Source organism: Kockiozyma suomiensis (assembly GCF_038497685.1).
Source record: "Kockiozyma suomiensis strain NRRL Y-17356 unplaced genomic scaffold V2V93scaffold_4, whole genome shotgun sequence".
Lineage (NCBI taxonomy): Eukaryota > Fungi > Ascomycota > Lipomycetes > Lipomycetales > Lipomycetaceae > Kockiozyma > Kockiozyma suomiensis.
Window position 1 is genome coordinate 758704 of NW_027117667.1, and position 15506 is coordinate 774209.

General features: G+C 43.2%; 7 protein-coding genes across 7 annotated transcripts; 1 reads left to right on the forward strand and 6 right to left on the reverse strand.

Annotated features, from left to right (window-relative positions):
- Window position 1: 1 nt before the first annotated feature.
- Window positions 2-1952, reverse strand: V2V93DRAFT_366857 (major facilitator superfamily domain-containing protein). The gene is made up of 2 exons (XM_066909410.1): window positions 1324-1952; window positions 2-1264 (listed from the first exon to the last, which is right to left on the reverse strand). The coding sequence occupies exons 1-2, from the start codon at window positions 1818-1820 to the stop codon at window positions 82-84; spliced, it is 1680 nt and encodes a 559-aa protein (XP_066767100.1). The 5' UTR covers window positions 1821-1952; the 3' UTR covers window positions 2-81.
- Window positions 1953-2958: 1006 nt separating this feature from the next.
- Window positions 2959-4886, reverse strand: V2V93DRAFT_385260 (major facilitator superfamily domain-containing protein). The gene is made up of 2 exons (XM_066912230.1): window positions 4339-4886; window positions 2959-4285 (listed from the first exon to the last, which is right to left on the reverse strand). The coding sequence occupies exons 1-2, from the start codon at window positions 4719-4721 to the stop codon at window positions 3094-3096; spliced, it is 1575 nt and encodes a 524-aa protein (XP_066767101.1). The 5' UTR covers window positions 4722-4886; the 3' UTR covers window positions 2959-3093.
- Window positions 4887-4916: 30 nt separating this feature from the next.
- On the forward strand, window positions 4917-7169 carry V2V93DRAFT_181924 (major facilitator superfamily domain-containing protein). The gene is made up of 2 exons (XM_066906949.1): window positions 4917-5788; window positions 5856-7169. Exons 1-2 carry the CDS (start codon window positions 5376-5378, stop codon window positions 7039-7041), a joined length of 1599 nt encoding a protein of 532 aa, XP_066767102.1. The 5' UTR covers window positions 4917-5375; the 3' UTR covers window positions 7042-7169.
- Window positions 7170-7537: 368 nt separating this feature from the next.
- V2V93DRAFT_315513 (Golgin subfamily A member 7/ERF4 family-domain-containing protein) lies at window positions 7538-8053 on the reverse strand (the record flags this gene model as incomplete). Its single annotated transcript, XM_066907235.1, has 1 exon — window positions 7538-8053. A coding segment is annotated over one exon (516 nt), but the record flags the coding sequence as incomplete, so codon positions are not given.
- Window positions 8054-8650: 597 nt separating this feature from the next.
- V2V93DRAFT_181958 (uncharacterized protein) lies at window positions 8651-10704 on the reverse strand. Its single transcript, XM_066906951.1, has 5 exons — window positions 10450-10704; window positions 10351-10395; window positions 9882-10294; window positions 9680-9815; window positions 8651-9620 (listed from the first exon to the last, which is right to left on the reverse strand). The coding sequence occupies exons 1-5, from the start codon at window positions 10482-10484 to the stop codon at window positions 8747-8749; spliced, it is 1503 nt and encodes a 500-aa protein (XP_066767104.1). The 5' UTR covers window positions 10485-10704; the 3' UTR covers window positions 8651-8746.
- Window positions 10517-12189, reverse strand: V2V93DRAFT_181937 (uncharacterized protein). Its single transcript, XM_066906950.1, has 5 exons — window positions 11898-12189; window positions 11797-11833; window positions 11121-11732; window positions 10824-11063; window positions 10517-10765 (listed from the first exon to the last, which is right to left on the reverse strand). Exons 1-4 carry the CDS (start codon window positions 12098-12100, stop codon window positions 10983-10985), a joined length of 933 nt encoding a protein of 310 aa, XP_066767105.1. The 5' UTR covers window positions 12101-12189; the 3' UTR covers window positions 10517-10765; window positions 10824-10982.
- Window positions 12190-12518: 329 nt separating this feature from the next.
- V2V93DRAFT_366864 (uncharacterized protein) lies at window positions 12519-15421 on the reverse strand. The gene is made up of 9 exons (XM_066909411.1): window positions 15168-15421; window positions 15055-15112; window positions 14849-14999; window positions 14380-14784; window positions 13552-14316; window positions 13348-13499; window positions 13031-13294; window positions 12878-12963; window positions 12519-12821 (listed from the first exon to the last, which is right to left on the reverse strand). Exons 1-9 carry the CDS (start codon window positions 15254-15256, stop codon window positions 12653-12655), a joined length of 2139 nt encoding a protein of 712 aa, XP_066767106.1. The 5' UTR covers window positions 15257-15421; the 3' UTR covers window positions 12519-12652.
- Window positions 15422-15506: the final 85 nt, after the last annotated feature.

Below are 15506 nucleotides of genomic sequence, written 5' to 3' on the forward strand. Positions count from 1 at the left end.
ATGAGATATATTCATGATGCCAACCAAAGTCCGGAAAAAAAAACCCAGTTTTGTGTATCCTAAAAAATGCAACAGATATTATTACAAAGGAGGAGCAGCAGTTCTTTCACGAATCTGTTTTCCATACATGTAGAATATGAACGGTATAGGTATGAGCAAGACCGCGACCAGCGCAATAATCGTAGCTCCCCAGTTGACACCCAGCCCCGAAAACATCACACGCCCAAGAATCGGGAATCCAGCTGCAGTAATCGATCGCGTGAATGTTGTTGCCGCAGTTACGGACGCAGCAAAGCGCGGGAATGCGTCAATAAGGTAATTTAAGCAGCCTTGGAAAATTGTTGTGAAACCTGCTGCTACTAAAACTAATCCGATTGTTGGTGCGATCCAAGGGTATTCTGGCGCGGCAGTCCATCCGAAAATGAAAAGACCGATAGGCATGAGCACTGAGCCTACTTTCATAGCCACAAGGCGCTCCTCAGGAACTGGCTCGCCTCCAGATTTAGTAAGAACTTTCCCGTAATGCAGCGCAGAGGCAATATTCCCTACAGCTCCGACAGAGACACCAAGGACGATAGCGAGAGTGGGAAGGGTTGAGATGACGCTCGACCAGGAACGCACGTCTTTGAAAGCAATTGGAACGGCGACAATAGCCAAATATAAAACACCATAGACAAAACTTCCGTAGAACGAAAGTAGGAAGACAATTGGTTTCATGAGCATGGCAAATGGTCGCATAAGGTGTTTGGTGATGATCTTCTTGAATGTCACATCTAGCTCTTCTAATCGAGAGTGGAACCGGGCGTCTCCAGTTTCTTTACGCAACTCCCGAGCTTTCCAGGTAAGCAACAATGGATGATATGTCTCCGAAACCGTAAACTGAGCAAGCAAAAAAACGACAAACATGTAGATCGCGGAAAAATACTGCGTCCATCTCCACCCGATATCAATTCCTAAAGTACCAAAAGCAGCACCCATAAGTGGGGCTGATGCAGGGCCACCAGTTACTACGAACGAGTAGCCGACCAGTGCGAGACCTCGTGTGCGTGGTTTCCATATATCCCCTAGTACGCCACCAGTATTCGCGACTGGAGCGCCTCCAAAAAGACCCTGAAAGAAGCGACAGACTAAGAGCGTAGCAAAGTTTTGAGAAAACCCACAACCTAGAGCAAAGACTGCAGAAAAAAAAAGAGGAACGATGACTCCTAATTTGCGACCGTATAGTTCTGATATTGGGGCAAAGAGCATAGGACCGAGACCAATACTAATATCCAAGTTAGCACCTTAATCTATATAATTGGAATAAGAAAACAATAAACCTACCCAATAAGAAATAGAGTAACACCAAGTAGCGAGATCAAAAGCGGAACATCAAATCTAGTCGAGATATTCGACGCCACAGAGCCGTAGATAGAAGACGACATCTGCGGCCCAAACGTACAAAGTGAGTACACAAAAGTTGTGTAGATCTTTTTTGACAACGGCCAGTTGAGAGGCGACAAAGGATCTTTGGGTCCATCAAATGAGACGAGAAAGGCTTCAAGATCAACGTGTGTCGGCAGAGGGGTGAAATCTGCAATTTCCTCATTACTGTCTTCTTCATCAAAGTAATTGTAAGGCTCATAGCGCAGAGCCAACGGATTCGTAGCGGAGCGTGGCGCGTTCAAAGCGCGTAAGTGATCGAGATCAATGTAGGATACTGAGCGTGAGACTGGAGCTGTTGAAGCAGGTGTAGAATCATATTCAGAATCATGAGCGTGGAAGTTGGGAGCAGTATGCAGCTTCTCGAGTTTTTCGAGATCAGGCACAAAATTTCTCATTTTTCGGAGGGATGGGGACGGAATCAAGCATGTTCATAAAATAAACTGCGAATATAAAGTATAGCCAGGATCACAGCCGATCTTATAGTCGCAAACAGTGGCGGAAGCGTGAGCACTTTCGTCGGATAGAAAGAGACAAATGATCCGACAAATAGCTCGTGCGGCTCAGCAGCCAGGTGGCAAGACTCAGTGCGCACGGGGCAGACCGGGCATACGGAATCCACCGGAAGTCTGCATCTGGACTAGTGCGGCGTCAGTTGATGATGCCCTCGCTTCTGCGGCGGTCTATCGAAGTACACGGATATTCTGGAGCTGCTGTCCATCCAACTATGAATAAACCAACTGGAATAGTTATCGATCCACTTCCATTGTCACCAGACACTCTTCAGCAACTCCAAACTTCTTAAGAGCTTTACTGTAATGGACAGTGGCGGTGATATTTCATAACGCTCTGACAGACACCGGGAATAATGGCAAGGGTGGGAAGAGCCGATATGTCATTTGTCCAGTCGCGTACATCTTTAAACGCAATTGGAGCCGCAACAAGAGCAAGGTACGCGATACCACAGACAAACTCCCGTAGATAGAGAGCAAGTGAGACAAGTGCCTCACTTGGGCAAAGGTCACAGACGAGATCATCAAGTGCTCTGTGAGCTTCGTTTTTTAAGAAAAAACTAGTTCCTTCAGGCGCGACTGATATCGCTTATCTCCTGTCACTTTCGAAACCGTTCAGCTTTCCGAGTAAGAATAATAAATGACAGATGAAATGAACAAAATCTTGCCAGCGACTGTGCGGCTCCTGCTCTTCGAGCAAGACAAAGTTGAAGCTGGGTAAGTTATGGGAAGAACTTTATGCTGTTTATCTTGTACGGCTGTCTCAAGTCTTCTCGTCTTCCTATGCAGCCAGTTTGTAGCTGTTTACAAAAATAAATATAAAATTCAATACTATATCAAAAGCAGGACACAAAAGAGCTGCTTGCAAGTTTTCGGCCGTCTGGTCGCGATCCGGACATGACGACGCTACTCTGTTTCAAGATCAGTCACGATTTACCGACAACTTGCTCGCTCAATGCTGAGTTAAGCGATCATAACTGTAGTTTACATTATTGTGAAATCGTTTATTAAAACACATTAAATGCTATTAAATCGGAGTAAAAAACGACATATGCTCATATCATAACCATTATTACAATAAAAATAAAAAAACAAAGGCAATACCAAATGCAAACCCCTATAATGACGTAAAATGTTATATTAGCTAAAGCTGAGTACTTTAAAACTTCGTAGCTTCTATACTGTACGGATTCCTATTTCGAATCGTAGGCCCGTACTTGTACAAAACAAACGGAATTGGGATACCAGCAAGACCAATGAATCCTACCAAACTTGAACCCCAGTCTACTCCAAGATTTGTAAACATCGCCTTCCCAAAAAGGGGAAAAGCAGCCGCCATGCAAGATCTCGAAAACGTGGCAGCAGCGATAGCCGATGCAGCATATAACGTGAATGCATCGACAAGGTAATTAAGACATCCCTGAAAGCATGTAAAGAAACCACATGCCATGATTCCAACACCAATTATAGGGGCAATAAACGGGTATTTTGGATCTGACGTCCAGCCAAAAATGAAGAGCCCAATTGGTATAAGAAAACAGCCAAGACGCATAACTATAAGGCGTTCTTCAGGAACCGGTTTTCCACCATTGGCTCTAATAGCTCGCTTATATCTAATCCCCCCCAAGATATTGAGCACACCACCAATGTAAATACCAATAAACATACCAAGATTTGGCAAATTGGACGGTAGTTTCCTCCATCCACGAATAACTCTAAACTCAACCGGGATAGCAACGACACCCAAGTATAGCAAACCGTAAGAAAATGCAGCATATAGACACATGCAGGTAACGATAGGAGTGAACAGCATTTGAAACGGTCTTTTGAGATGTTTGGTAACAACCAGCTGAAAGGTGAGGTCCCATTCGTCATGGCGAGAGTGGTAAGCCCAGTTGTGCGTCGTCAGACGTAATTTCTTCGCTTTGCGAGAGAGCAGTACTGGGTGGTAAGTTTCAGGAACAAACATGGCAATTAGAAAAGATACAACAAAAGTGTAAATTGCACAGAGGTACTGTGTCCACCGCCAACCATCAGCAAAACTGACTGAGAATGCAGCACCAATAATAGGCGCAATAGTAGGACCACCAGCAACCACGAAAGAATAGCAGACGAGCGCAGTAGCACGAGCATCTGGTCGCCAGATGTCGCCAAGCACGCCACCAGAGTTAGAAACAGGAGCACCGCCTAAGAGTCCCTGGAAAAATCGCATAATGAGGACTGTTTGCAGGTTGTTTGCGGCACCGGCACCGATAGAAAAAAGACCTGAAAGAAAAAAAGGCGCGACACAGCCAATCTTGCGACCAAATGCTTCTGATATTGGCGCAAAAAGCATGGGACCAAAGCCGACCCTAAAAAAAGTCAATAAGCCAGCTTTAGATAAATCGACCAGACCCAGACATACCCAAGAATGAACAGTGAAACACCGAGGGTAGAAACCTCATCAGAGACCTTGTAAAGTCGAGCAATATCATCGACACACGGTCCGTATATAGAAGACGAGAACTGGGGACCAAAAGTGCAGCACGCGTACATCATGGTAGTGAAGCCCTTTTTGCGGAAAGACCAGTTTAGAGGACAAAAAGGATCGTCATCGCCCTCAAACTGAACTAGGAATTCGTCGGGGTCACATTCTGATTCGATATGGGAGTCAGTATCGCGTTCGTCCGCTTCCTTGCCTTCGCCGGTCTTGTCGCCATATGCTGTGCTGCAAGTGCCGAGCACTAAGTCTGGCGGAGGCTCGCGAGCCTCTTCGAGAGCGGCTGTCTTCTCCTGCGTTGCGGACATGATTATTTGGCGAAGAAAAGGAGACCGATATCAAAGAGATAGTTATCAGCAAGATACCTGAGTAGAAAAAGTAGAGAAGAAGAAAGAGTAAGGGCGAATGCGATGGTTTGTCGAGTAGGTAAGGAAAACGGGCCTATTTCCGCAGCCCTCTTTCTTCATTTTCTGCGTCGTCGGAAAACCCAAGCGACGGCTTCTCCGAAACCCTGCCTAATTGAGATTATATTACCTCTTTCGTGTTCGCCGCGTTTGCCGCACTCATTAGAGTTAAGATAGAGTTTACTTTAAGGTTTGCAACTCCGCTAATATGGCCCCGCTGTCTGTTATCGCCTGCCCCTCCTCAGTTCTTGTTATCCGTACTAAGCAGTCCGTTTGCGGTCGATGGCACAGTGAGCTGACCTCCGGACAGACGTCGGGCACCGGAGTCCTCGTGTACTATGATAGCTCTGAAGATTTGTGGATATCCTGGTCGTGTACACAGCGCAGGCAATCTTTCGAATCGAATTCGCCGGCAAGAAAACGCCTCCTGGCTGCAGATTTGACTCCCAGCTCAGCTCCAACCGTACCAACCTGATTATCTATCTGATTGCGTTGTATCTTTTGTTATCTAGACATCACGGCTTTATTTCATCTTTTCTCCATGTTCCCGTCTCTTAAATGTCTCCTATAGTGCAGACTTCATCTCGCAGCAGTCAGACTAATGCGCAAGCAGATGTAGCCTCCTGGGCAACATCCTCCGACAGCCTCGCATCGTATACCGCAGTCGTACCAGTTATTATCGACCCTGAAAAGAACATAAATAGTCTTGAAAATTATCTCGCATCCAGCGAACCCAAGCCCAAGGCCGAAACCGACAAGTTTTTAGTCCTGTTCGATGGTCCTGATGATCCCTTCTTGCCTCTCAATTGGCCTTTTCGAAAAAAGGCTTTCACTACCTTCACCTACGCCATCAATACATTTGGGATACAGGCAGCAACATCTATCTTTGGTCAAGTGTCAGGAGATGTAGCTGAACAATACGATGTCTCGCCTTTAGTATCTACTCTCGGTGTTTCTACCCTCTTATTAGGGTGAGCAGATATTTCTTTCTGACTTCTATGCGAGGGAATCGTTGATGTTAATAGCTTACTTTTATAGAATAGGAATAGGCCCCCTGTTTTTTGCGCCTATTTCAGAAGTCTACGGCCGGCGTATAGGTGTCATTGTTCCTGCTGCCATTTCTGGGATCTTCTCGATTGGTTGCGGAGCCGCAAATAACTTTGCAACAATCCTTATTATGCGCTTTTTTCAAGGTTTCTTTGGTGGTGCACCTATCGCAAATACCGGTGGTATGCTTGGGGACATTTGGCGGCCTGATAGTCGTGCTGTTGCGCTTGTACTATACTCCTTTTTTGTCACTGGTGCGCCGCCATTGGGATCAATTATTGGTGCCAGTTTTTCATTGTTGGGGAAGCACGGGTGGAGATGGAGCCAGTATTTTATCGGAATATTTACTCTTGTAACATTTGTCTTTGCTTTTTTGACAATTCCGGAGACGTATCATCCAGTATTACTAGCCAGAAAAGCTAAAAGCCTGCGAATGTCTACGGGCAACTGGGCTTATCACGCCCAACATGAAGAGTGGGAGTTCACTTTGAAAGAGATGATTACTAAACATTTCATGCGACCGTTTGCGATGCTTATGACGCCTATAGTGACCTGCATGTCTGTCTACGGATCTTTTGTCTATGGCATTCTCTACGTCGGGGTGATAGCTATTCCATATACCTTCGCCGACTTACGAGGATGGGGCAAACTCATCTCAAGCCTTCCTTCTATCGCAATTCTTCTCGGAATAACTTTTGGTGGTGTACTAAACATCATCGGTTCAATGCGGTACGCGAAGTTACTAGCCAAACGTAATGGAGTACCTGTCCCCGAGGACCGTCTATTTATGATGCAAATGGGATCTTTTTTCTTGCCAGCTGGATTATTTATCTTTGGTTGGACTTCAAGTCCTGAATGCCATTGGATAGCACCTGTTCTAGGTCTCATAATCTTATCAATGGGCTTCATGACAGTATTTCAAGGAAGCATCAATTACCTAGTCGACGCTTTTCCTCGATATGGTGCATCAGCTATCGCGGCTACCACATTCTTGCGATCTTGCATGGCTGCCGGATTTCCCATCTTTTCAAAAGTTATGTTCAAAAATTTAGGTCTGGGCTGGGGGGCTAGTATCATGGGATTTGTCGGTGTCGCAATGCTTCCTATTCCGTTTATTCTCATTGCATATGGAGCCCGCCTTCGCTCTCGAAATCCATACGCTAGCAGGATCGAGTAATGCTCGTTTGTCTCACGAAAGTTTGAAGTGTGCAAACTGACATATTGAAACGCGCAGTGTCTTGTGTGTTTTTTTTTGCTTAGATTTTCGTTTTGGGTACTTAGAATGTTTGGTTTGGCATCATGAGGGGTTTTCCGGTATTGTTTTTGGTTGTTTGCGTTCTTCTGTTTTCCAATTGATTGCATTTTGAATGGGGGCTCTTTTCTTTTTCTTACAAAATTTGTGCGTGAAAATTCAATGAACATCTTTTGCTTTTAGTCATTTATTAACATAACGAACAAAGTTTACTTTTCAACGATGAAGTCTTCATTTTACATCACTTTCCGTCATTGCGACTCGACAATGGGACTGGTGAACGAGTGAGTCGTCTTCCGCGACGGCCTTCATCGTCATCCAGACTTTTCTTTTCATTACTCAGACCAGGACTAGCTTGTTTATCAATTGGCACTTTGTCTTTTGCCAAAGCATTCTCGATCTCTGAAGCAAATTTATACGGAAACGGGAAAGGAATCTCTATATCGAATGACTTGAATGCCGAACGACGGGGCGAGACTACACGAATTCCTCGTTTGGCATAGACTTCTTTGTTTAATACTTCCAGTAAATCCTCTAATTCACGAATTTTATTATCACAATGCGATTTGCATAGCATCCCGCTTAGTCCACAGGTCGCAAACATGAGCACTGAGTCAATGATATTCCCACATTCTCGTCGTGAAAAAGCGAGCTCGAGCATGTAGTTCACTTCCGCTATCAGATCAGAAAACTCGTCCTCGCTCATGTAAAGCGCTAAAGGAAATCCAGGGTACGCGTCCAGAAATATTGGCGATGAGCTTCGATGGGACAAGTAGGCGCGACTGATTCGTACAAGGCGCGTGTTCTCTGCTCGGTACGAACCAGCGGGAACATGAGTATTTTTGCAGTGTGTGAGAAAGTAGCCTGGACGGGTCGGGCTAGGTGGCCATTGTGGATCAGCGTAGGCGGCCGATACTTCATCGAGCGGAATGTCGTCCGTAGGAGTACTTGTGCTGTTGCTAGTACAACATATATTTTCTGAAGCAGAGAATGGGCTTGACATGGAGTGTTATCAAAGGATGAGAGAGCAGTAAGAAATATTCACAAGTAGTGAGCAGCATTAGGTATCGGTGTTGCTACTATTTACAGTGCACGAAATGTGTTCGTTGTTCAGATCACTCAGAGATCGAGAGCGTGCTAGCAAGGGTCTGCCTTGCGGTTCAGATTTGACATTTCCCGCTCTGAGACACAATAAACAGTAGCAATATTTGTGTTTCTTAATAGATTTCCTATTGAATTGTTCATTAATGTTTATACTGTGATTTGATGATACCGTTTATATGCCTTTTTTTTTTCTTGATTTCGACCTTGTTTACAAAATCTGCAAAACCGCAATGATCGCCATTACAAGCAAATAAAAACCTCAGAGCAAGAAGAACAACAACAAAAAATAAACACACAAGATGCAAAACAACCTTTGGCAGACATAATATCATCATCCTTGTACCAGCACTAACATTAGACAAAGGCCTGATACCCACGCTTCCTTTACAGTCTCCTAATCATACAGCATCCTTTCACGTTGTATCTACAGCATGCGGCGCAACCCCCTCATCTTCCCATAAACTCTAAGACAAAACGGATTGAAGCTTATATTTATCATTTCACCAAACAAGTTGCAACTGATATGCTAGACGACTCTAATAGTTTCAACTATAGTTTCGTCATTACCTTCCTCAGTCGATGAATCCAGAAAATTTCCCACCTCTGATTCATCATCGTCAGAATCAGGATTAGTAGGTTTTAAATAATTCCCAGCAGCCTCAGCAGCCGGCGAGACAGCATTACTCTGGTCATCAACCGAGGCACTCTCTTCGTCTGCTACCGTATCTGACTGCGATACCGTGTCCGCAACACTGCCATTTCCTAGCCCATTTTCTGGGATTCTAGACGATCCTTCACTGGTAATATTTGTTGCGGAGCCATCTATCCCAGGCGTAGAGGTATCTGTCTGTTCTCCATGTGAACCCTCAATTTCAGACTCATCAGACGGCGCGTCAGCATTTGCCTCCAACAACGTGTCGCAGTCCTTTTCATTGGATTCCAGTTCCTCGGGCACAGCCTTCGTTTCTTCCATTCTCAGCCTGGTTTCAGGTTCCGCATCAGCTTTCAATTCTGGTGTAGGCGACTTTCCTACTCCTGTAACTTCTCTCCGTAGTCGCAATATAAGCCTTTGCATATACTCTCGCTTATTTCCCAGCTTTTCGACATCATAAAGCTTCAGCAATTGTCTCTCAACATCTTTCTTCAAATTAGCAGTATCGACCCACAAATTCAAAAACGCTTCTGGTTTTGATAAAAACATTTCCACGTAATGGGCTACGTAGACGCCGCAATCACAATAATTTGGTTGTGTTGGGGCAAAAGCGTATTTAGATCTGACATCATCTCTCTCAATCTCCAAATTTCGTTTAGCTTTAGCTTCGGCAACTAGATATTCCCTCAGCGGTCTGAATATAGTGTTATGACGAAGACCTAGGGAGTCGAGTACGTAAATTGTTGGACTATAAAACTCGTCAGTTCACCTGTTCAAAATCTTCATTCTGTAAAAAAACAGGCTTACTCATCAGTACTAACGGGAGAAGGCTTGACTTTCTTTGTGTTAAGACTGTTGAATCTCCGAACTCCAGAACGAGAAGTAGATGGTTCAATATCCACAATTTCTTCCGGGATATCCTTATCCACCCCCGCATCACCGTCTAAATCAAATCAGAAAATATTAGTCAAGATAAACTCTGATATCAAAAAGAGTTGTTCAATCGTACCTGCGCCGTCAGAGTCAGAGTTGCGCAAAACGTCAGAGTTCGCCTTTTGCTCAACTTTTTCCGCAAACAGATCCAAATTACATATGATAGCCACATACCAATGTGCCTTCTCATGAATCGGAATGATTACATATCTCATATTAAAAATATCCACTTTTGCCGTCCATTTCTTCACACTCTCATGTCCACCTTTTCCACCACTAACACGCTGTGTGAGCTTTTTGTAAAAAAAGGTGTTGAATAAGTATGTTGATTTAGCTATTTCTGGCTTGTTTTTCTCTAGCTGGTCGAAAGTGTATTTCAAATAGAAATCAAGAATCGTATCGTTGAGAAATTCTCCATCATTTAATCGACTGAAATCATCTTGAGTTACGACTGCCGTCTTGCTTCCGAATCGGTATTCTAACGAAGGTCTACAGAAACAAGTTAGTATTCGCAATAGTCGTCTAAGGTTTTTTTTTGTGCGTACTCTCCCATTTCCAGTTTTGGCCTTCGACTTCGAGTGTTGATCATACTATAATCAGATCAGTTATGCCACCATACTTTTGTTATCTCTTGATTGATATACATACGAATCCTCAGACAAATCAAAATTCTCAACATTTGCAGTCCAAGAAGCAGGTTTTAGAGTACCGCTACTGCTTCTAGTCGTTCGGGTTGAGGTATGTGCAGGCTTATCCCATCCTTCAGGCGTAAAAGAATCAAGGTCTTGCTCTATCAGTTTTCGCTTCGATGAATAAGTTTTGACTGGTTTTTCAGTGATTGAACTCTTTGAAGTAGATGATTCGCTGACTGGAAAATATGGTGATACTTTGGGTGTATCGTCAACCAGTCCTCGATTACGGGTAATTCTCGGCATTCGTCTATATCGATCCATCTCATCTCTTTCGAGAAGTTATCAGTAAGCTTGAAAAAACATCAAAAATATATTATAAAACTTACGGTCGTAAAGCATTGACCTTGTAAACTTCTGAAATTGTGTTGGCTTTCTCAATGACATAATTCGCAAGCGTCGCAGTATTTGGAACTTTGATTTTAAATGAAATGGTATCGCCGCTCGTTTCGAAATGAGTAGACGCTAAGATTAGTAGTCAGAAATGATCATAATATTCCTGGCAGATAACGATACTCACTTTTCCGAACACGCATCTTCACAGCAAAGTCCAACGAGTCAAGACAATACTAAATTAAGTGTCAGCACAAAGCATATGCAATAGAATACGAAAAACCAAAACGTACATCAATTCGATCAACATCACTGTATTTACAAGTCATGTCGGGAATCTCTTGCCCATCTAAAAGAATTTGCACAGAACTCTCTGCTCTTTTAGGCATAATTATTAGTCGAAATGACAAAGTTGACGAGTTATATTTCTCTGAAATTCCAAATTGAAAATCCTCGATGGGAAATTCAACGTATTTTCCCAGTACCTTATTTTTCGGGATAGTGACCGATGGTTTTGATTTACCTGTCTCGGACTCTTTATCTTTGTAGCTAATTAGTACTGGTACGAGTGTGTCTACCTCTTCCGTAGTCTTCGGCTGATCTTTCGATGACGTCTCTTCTTCGTCGCTCTCTAAATGAATAGGACCAGTGTCGCGCTCTTCTTTCGGACTACTTTTATCTGATTCAATTAGTCTCCTTCTAGTAGACATCGAATCCGGATATCGAGGTTTCATCTCGTCGTGCTTCCGTTTCCGCTGATTGTCAAAATTGTGAAATCCCGAGCTTTTGGTTGGACTTAACGAGCCTGCTATTGTGCGACCAGCTTTTTTGGTCTTGTTGAATATTCCACCGATGCCTCTGTCCAAAGTATTTATAGGGCTGAAAGGTGACACCAGTGGTTTCCGCTGTAAAGTAAGATATTAGCACGGAAAGCAAGTAAATTGTGCAAACTGGAGTTGTCGAGCTTACTGGTTGAGGTTTTCCTATAAGGACGGCATCGCTGGGACTAGACATTGAATATTTTATCAGTTGAAAGAAAATCATGCACCGAGTACTCGAATTCGACATACCGCTTCGAATATGATCTCATCAGTGAAGCGCTGAGAGGCGGTGGTCGGTTGGCATGATTTCGCGCAGCAGGCGTTCGTTGGACTGGAGAGCTAAAGGCGTGTGCAGATGCTGAAGTAGGACTCCTATTGGCATCTTTATTACCGTTTATCGCGTTCGTGCCAGCCGCCGGTCGCTTGTTAGATTGGGAGGCGTCCTTGATCATTAAGTTAGCACATCATAGACCGAGTTAGACAGCCAGTACACCATTTTCCTAGATAGACGGCAGACAGAATAAAAAAAAATGTTCTTACCACATCTAGCACTTCATAAATTTCCTCCTCTTTAGAATTCATTGTACTATCCGTACCATACCGCGCCAGTCGCACGCAACCCAGCCGTATACCAATCTGTTGTCACAAAATATGACGCCAGGAGACAGGAGCCTGTATGAATTCCAATACAAGAGACAAATCAGATAAAAATGCACACACACAATAGCGAACGCAGGGCAGCAGCTGAATGAAGAGCACGCGAACGCGGGTGGCGGGTACAGTGAGAACAAAGACAGCAACGCGCTTCGTTTCGTTTTTGCTACACTAAATTGGGTTGCCGAAGCGCGTCCCAGAAGTGCCATAGCATAAGCGAATCTTCGTTTCGCACCAGTATTTACATATTATCTCCATCGGATTTGACAAAATTTATGGTATGATGTTTCTTCATACAGTTAATAATACCAGATATTATCTACACAAATATTAACCAAATTCTTCAATTGCTATATCTCGGTTTCCAAGTGACCAGACTGATCAATTGCAGCACAAAGCTCAACATCGACACCAGCATTGATTAGTACATCGATCCACAACCGTTGAGTATCAGATAATCGGTCGTTTTCAGACTTGACTTCGGAAAATAGCGACTTTTTTTGCTCATAATTCCAGAGACTGTACCGTAAGTTAGTAAGAAGCGAGTGAAGTAGTTATCTAACGTAAATGCTCACAATAAATCTGGCAATCCAGAGCCTCGATATTGATACTCTTCGCTGAACACTCTACATAATACCGACAAAGGAGAGTTCCCAATACACTGAAAATGATAAGTACAATGCTATAGTGGACAAGAGTGGACAAAAATGAATAAAATTGACACATACCTCAGCAGCTTCGAGTATTTCTCGAATATCAAATCTCCAATCTAAACCGACGCACTCAGTTTGCCGCTCATGCTCACGCTCATAAGTTTCCATGATAATATCTCTTGTATATCCATTTTGAATATCGGCTAGGCGATGATTGATTTCACTTGCTCTACTGAAATAGAATGCATCTGTAGCTAGATCCAAAGGAGCGTTTTGAAATTCAGTTTCAAATACAAATGGCACCGGCAGGAAGATAATATCATAAAATAGATAGGCAAACTGCGATGTTAGCTGCAACTTTTGAAATATGTCAATATAATCGAATGGCTTACAATTGTTTTCAATAGTCCTCCCTCTGTGTGGTATCCTTGCCATCCAAGTTTTCTATAATTTGACAGGCACATCTCTTCTACCGAGCATTCATTCTCTCTGTCGTCGACCCAAACTCCTTTCTTGCCTATTACGGTATTTGAAATGCGTCTCCCTGAATAAAAATTAGAATACGACTATATAAAGGTAAGACAGGGAGAATTTACCATAAAAAGTTCTTTTTACGGGCTCTTTCAAAGCCACATGATCAAATATATGCCTGTCTCGTGGAAGAACTTTTAATTCTTTCTCCAACCTCACAATTCGCTTTTGTAAATCGTAATGGTAGATCAAATGGGTTTTTTGATCTTGAAGTCCATTTTCGCACGTCAATAACGCCTGCCGCTTCCAGAATTTTCTTTCTTTATCATCTTTCTCCGGACCTCCGAAATAGCGATTTTCAATCAGAGCTTTTCTTTGATACCAATCGCCGCGTTTGCCTTGGCGGTAGTCAGTCTGTGCTAACAAAGCTGTATAGACCTCATGCGCCTCCAAATGCTTTCCTAATCTCGACAGGACGAGAGCAAACTTGTAGACTAATCGTGTATATATATATACAGCCGAAAATCGCTTCAAGTAATGATCTCGATCTACATTTATCTCTCTTTCTTTTTTGATTGCCTTATTCCAAGCCGAGTAGATAGGTTCAAGAATCTCGTAAACAGCTGAAAGTTGAGCTGTCAACCCGTTGTCGAATGCCTGATCGACCACATCTTGAATACGAAGAGCTTCCTCATACTGCAGTAATTCAGCGCGACCACGAAAAACATCAGAACTGCGTAGAACAGAGTATTTTGGGAAATTTCGTTTAGAAATTTTTGCAAGAATTAGCTTTGATAACGAGCTTTCGTTATAGGCGTCTGCTCGATAAAACACCAGATGCACTCTATCAAATACCGCTGCTGTCATCGTACACAGTCTGATACAGGGGCCTGTATTAATATATATATTAAAACCGATCGATGATCAAATAGTTACAACCAAAGCTAACTTACCGAGAAGCTCAAGGGATTTCCTCAACAGCTTCAGAGATCGATGTTGCTTTCGTCCATTTTTATCATACAGCAGCGAAAGTCCGTTATGCGACCAGTCAAGACAAGTTTGACGATCAGACTGAGTCTTTAATTTGTCAATCATATCCTTCTTAGTGCCTCGAAATCCCGTAAAATTGAATTGCTTAGCAAGCTGCTTTAACTCATCAATGCCGAAAAGCATCAATATTTCATCGATATCGACTGGAATATTTGAATTTAATCCGTCGCAAAAGATTTTGGACGAGATAAGGTCTCCATATGCTTCCGCAATATTTTCAATCTCTCGGTAAGAACCTAATGTACTCGTTCTTATCCATCGATTCCGGCGACGCATGAATAACCTTACGTACAGCTTTTTACTATCCTCTGTAGGGGATTGTTAGCTTTGCAGGTCGAAACATATAAAGAGGACCTATATATGCTGACTTACCTGAAAGAGCTTTGAACTGATCAAAAATTCTGATCTCAGAATCGTCAAAAAGATGACTTTCAAGCTCCAAGACTGTCGACAAAGCAAGCATAAATAGATCAAGATACAGATGCCCAAATTTACTCGGCACTGGGTCTTCCATTATAATGTCCTGTAGTGTATGATCGTCAGAGGAGGAGTCTGCAAGGTAAAAGGAGGCTACTAACCTCATCAGCCTGTCGGCTATTAGCCAGCTGACCAGCAGTCTTCAAATAGGCAGAAGTCCTGTAAGACGCAATTTAGTATAGAGTCGCAGTCAATATCAGCGGAAAGAACCTACTGTGAAGCAATATCGAGCAAATTACTTCGGGATTCACTTGATATCCTATCCGCAGTTGAACTAAGCGGTTGGCTTGGCAAGGTCGACATATCTAAACAAGCTAAATGAAGAGTCTTTACATTATTAGAACTAAGCTATAGGATAAGTACTATCAGATATAAGATCGAGACATTTAGTGCCGCGAGTTAAACTGATTTTAGACTCTCCGAAGCTCAAGTAGCGCGCCCAAAATGTCAACACTAATTACTACTTTGTGCGAGTAAAAAAGAGAATGCGGGTTGAAGTCAGCACGCGACGCGCTTAGACGCGAAGTCACGATTTGTGAGCCGCAAGTACGTA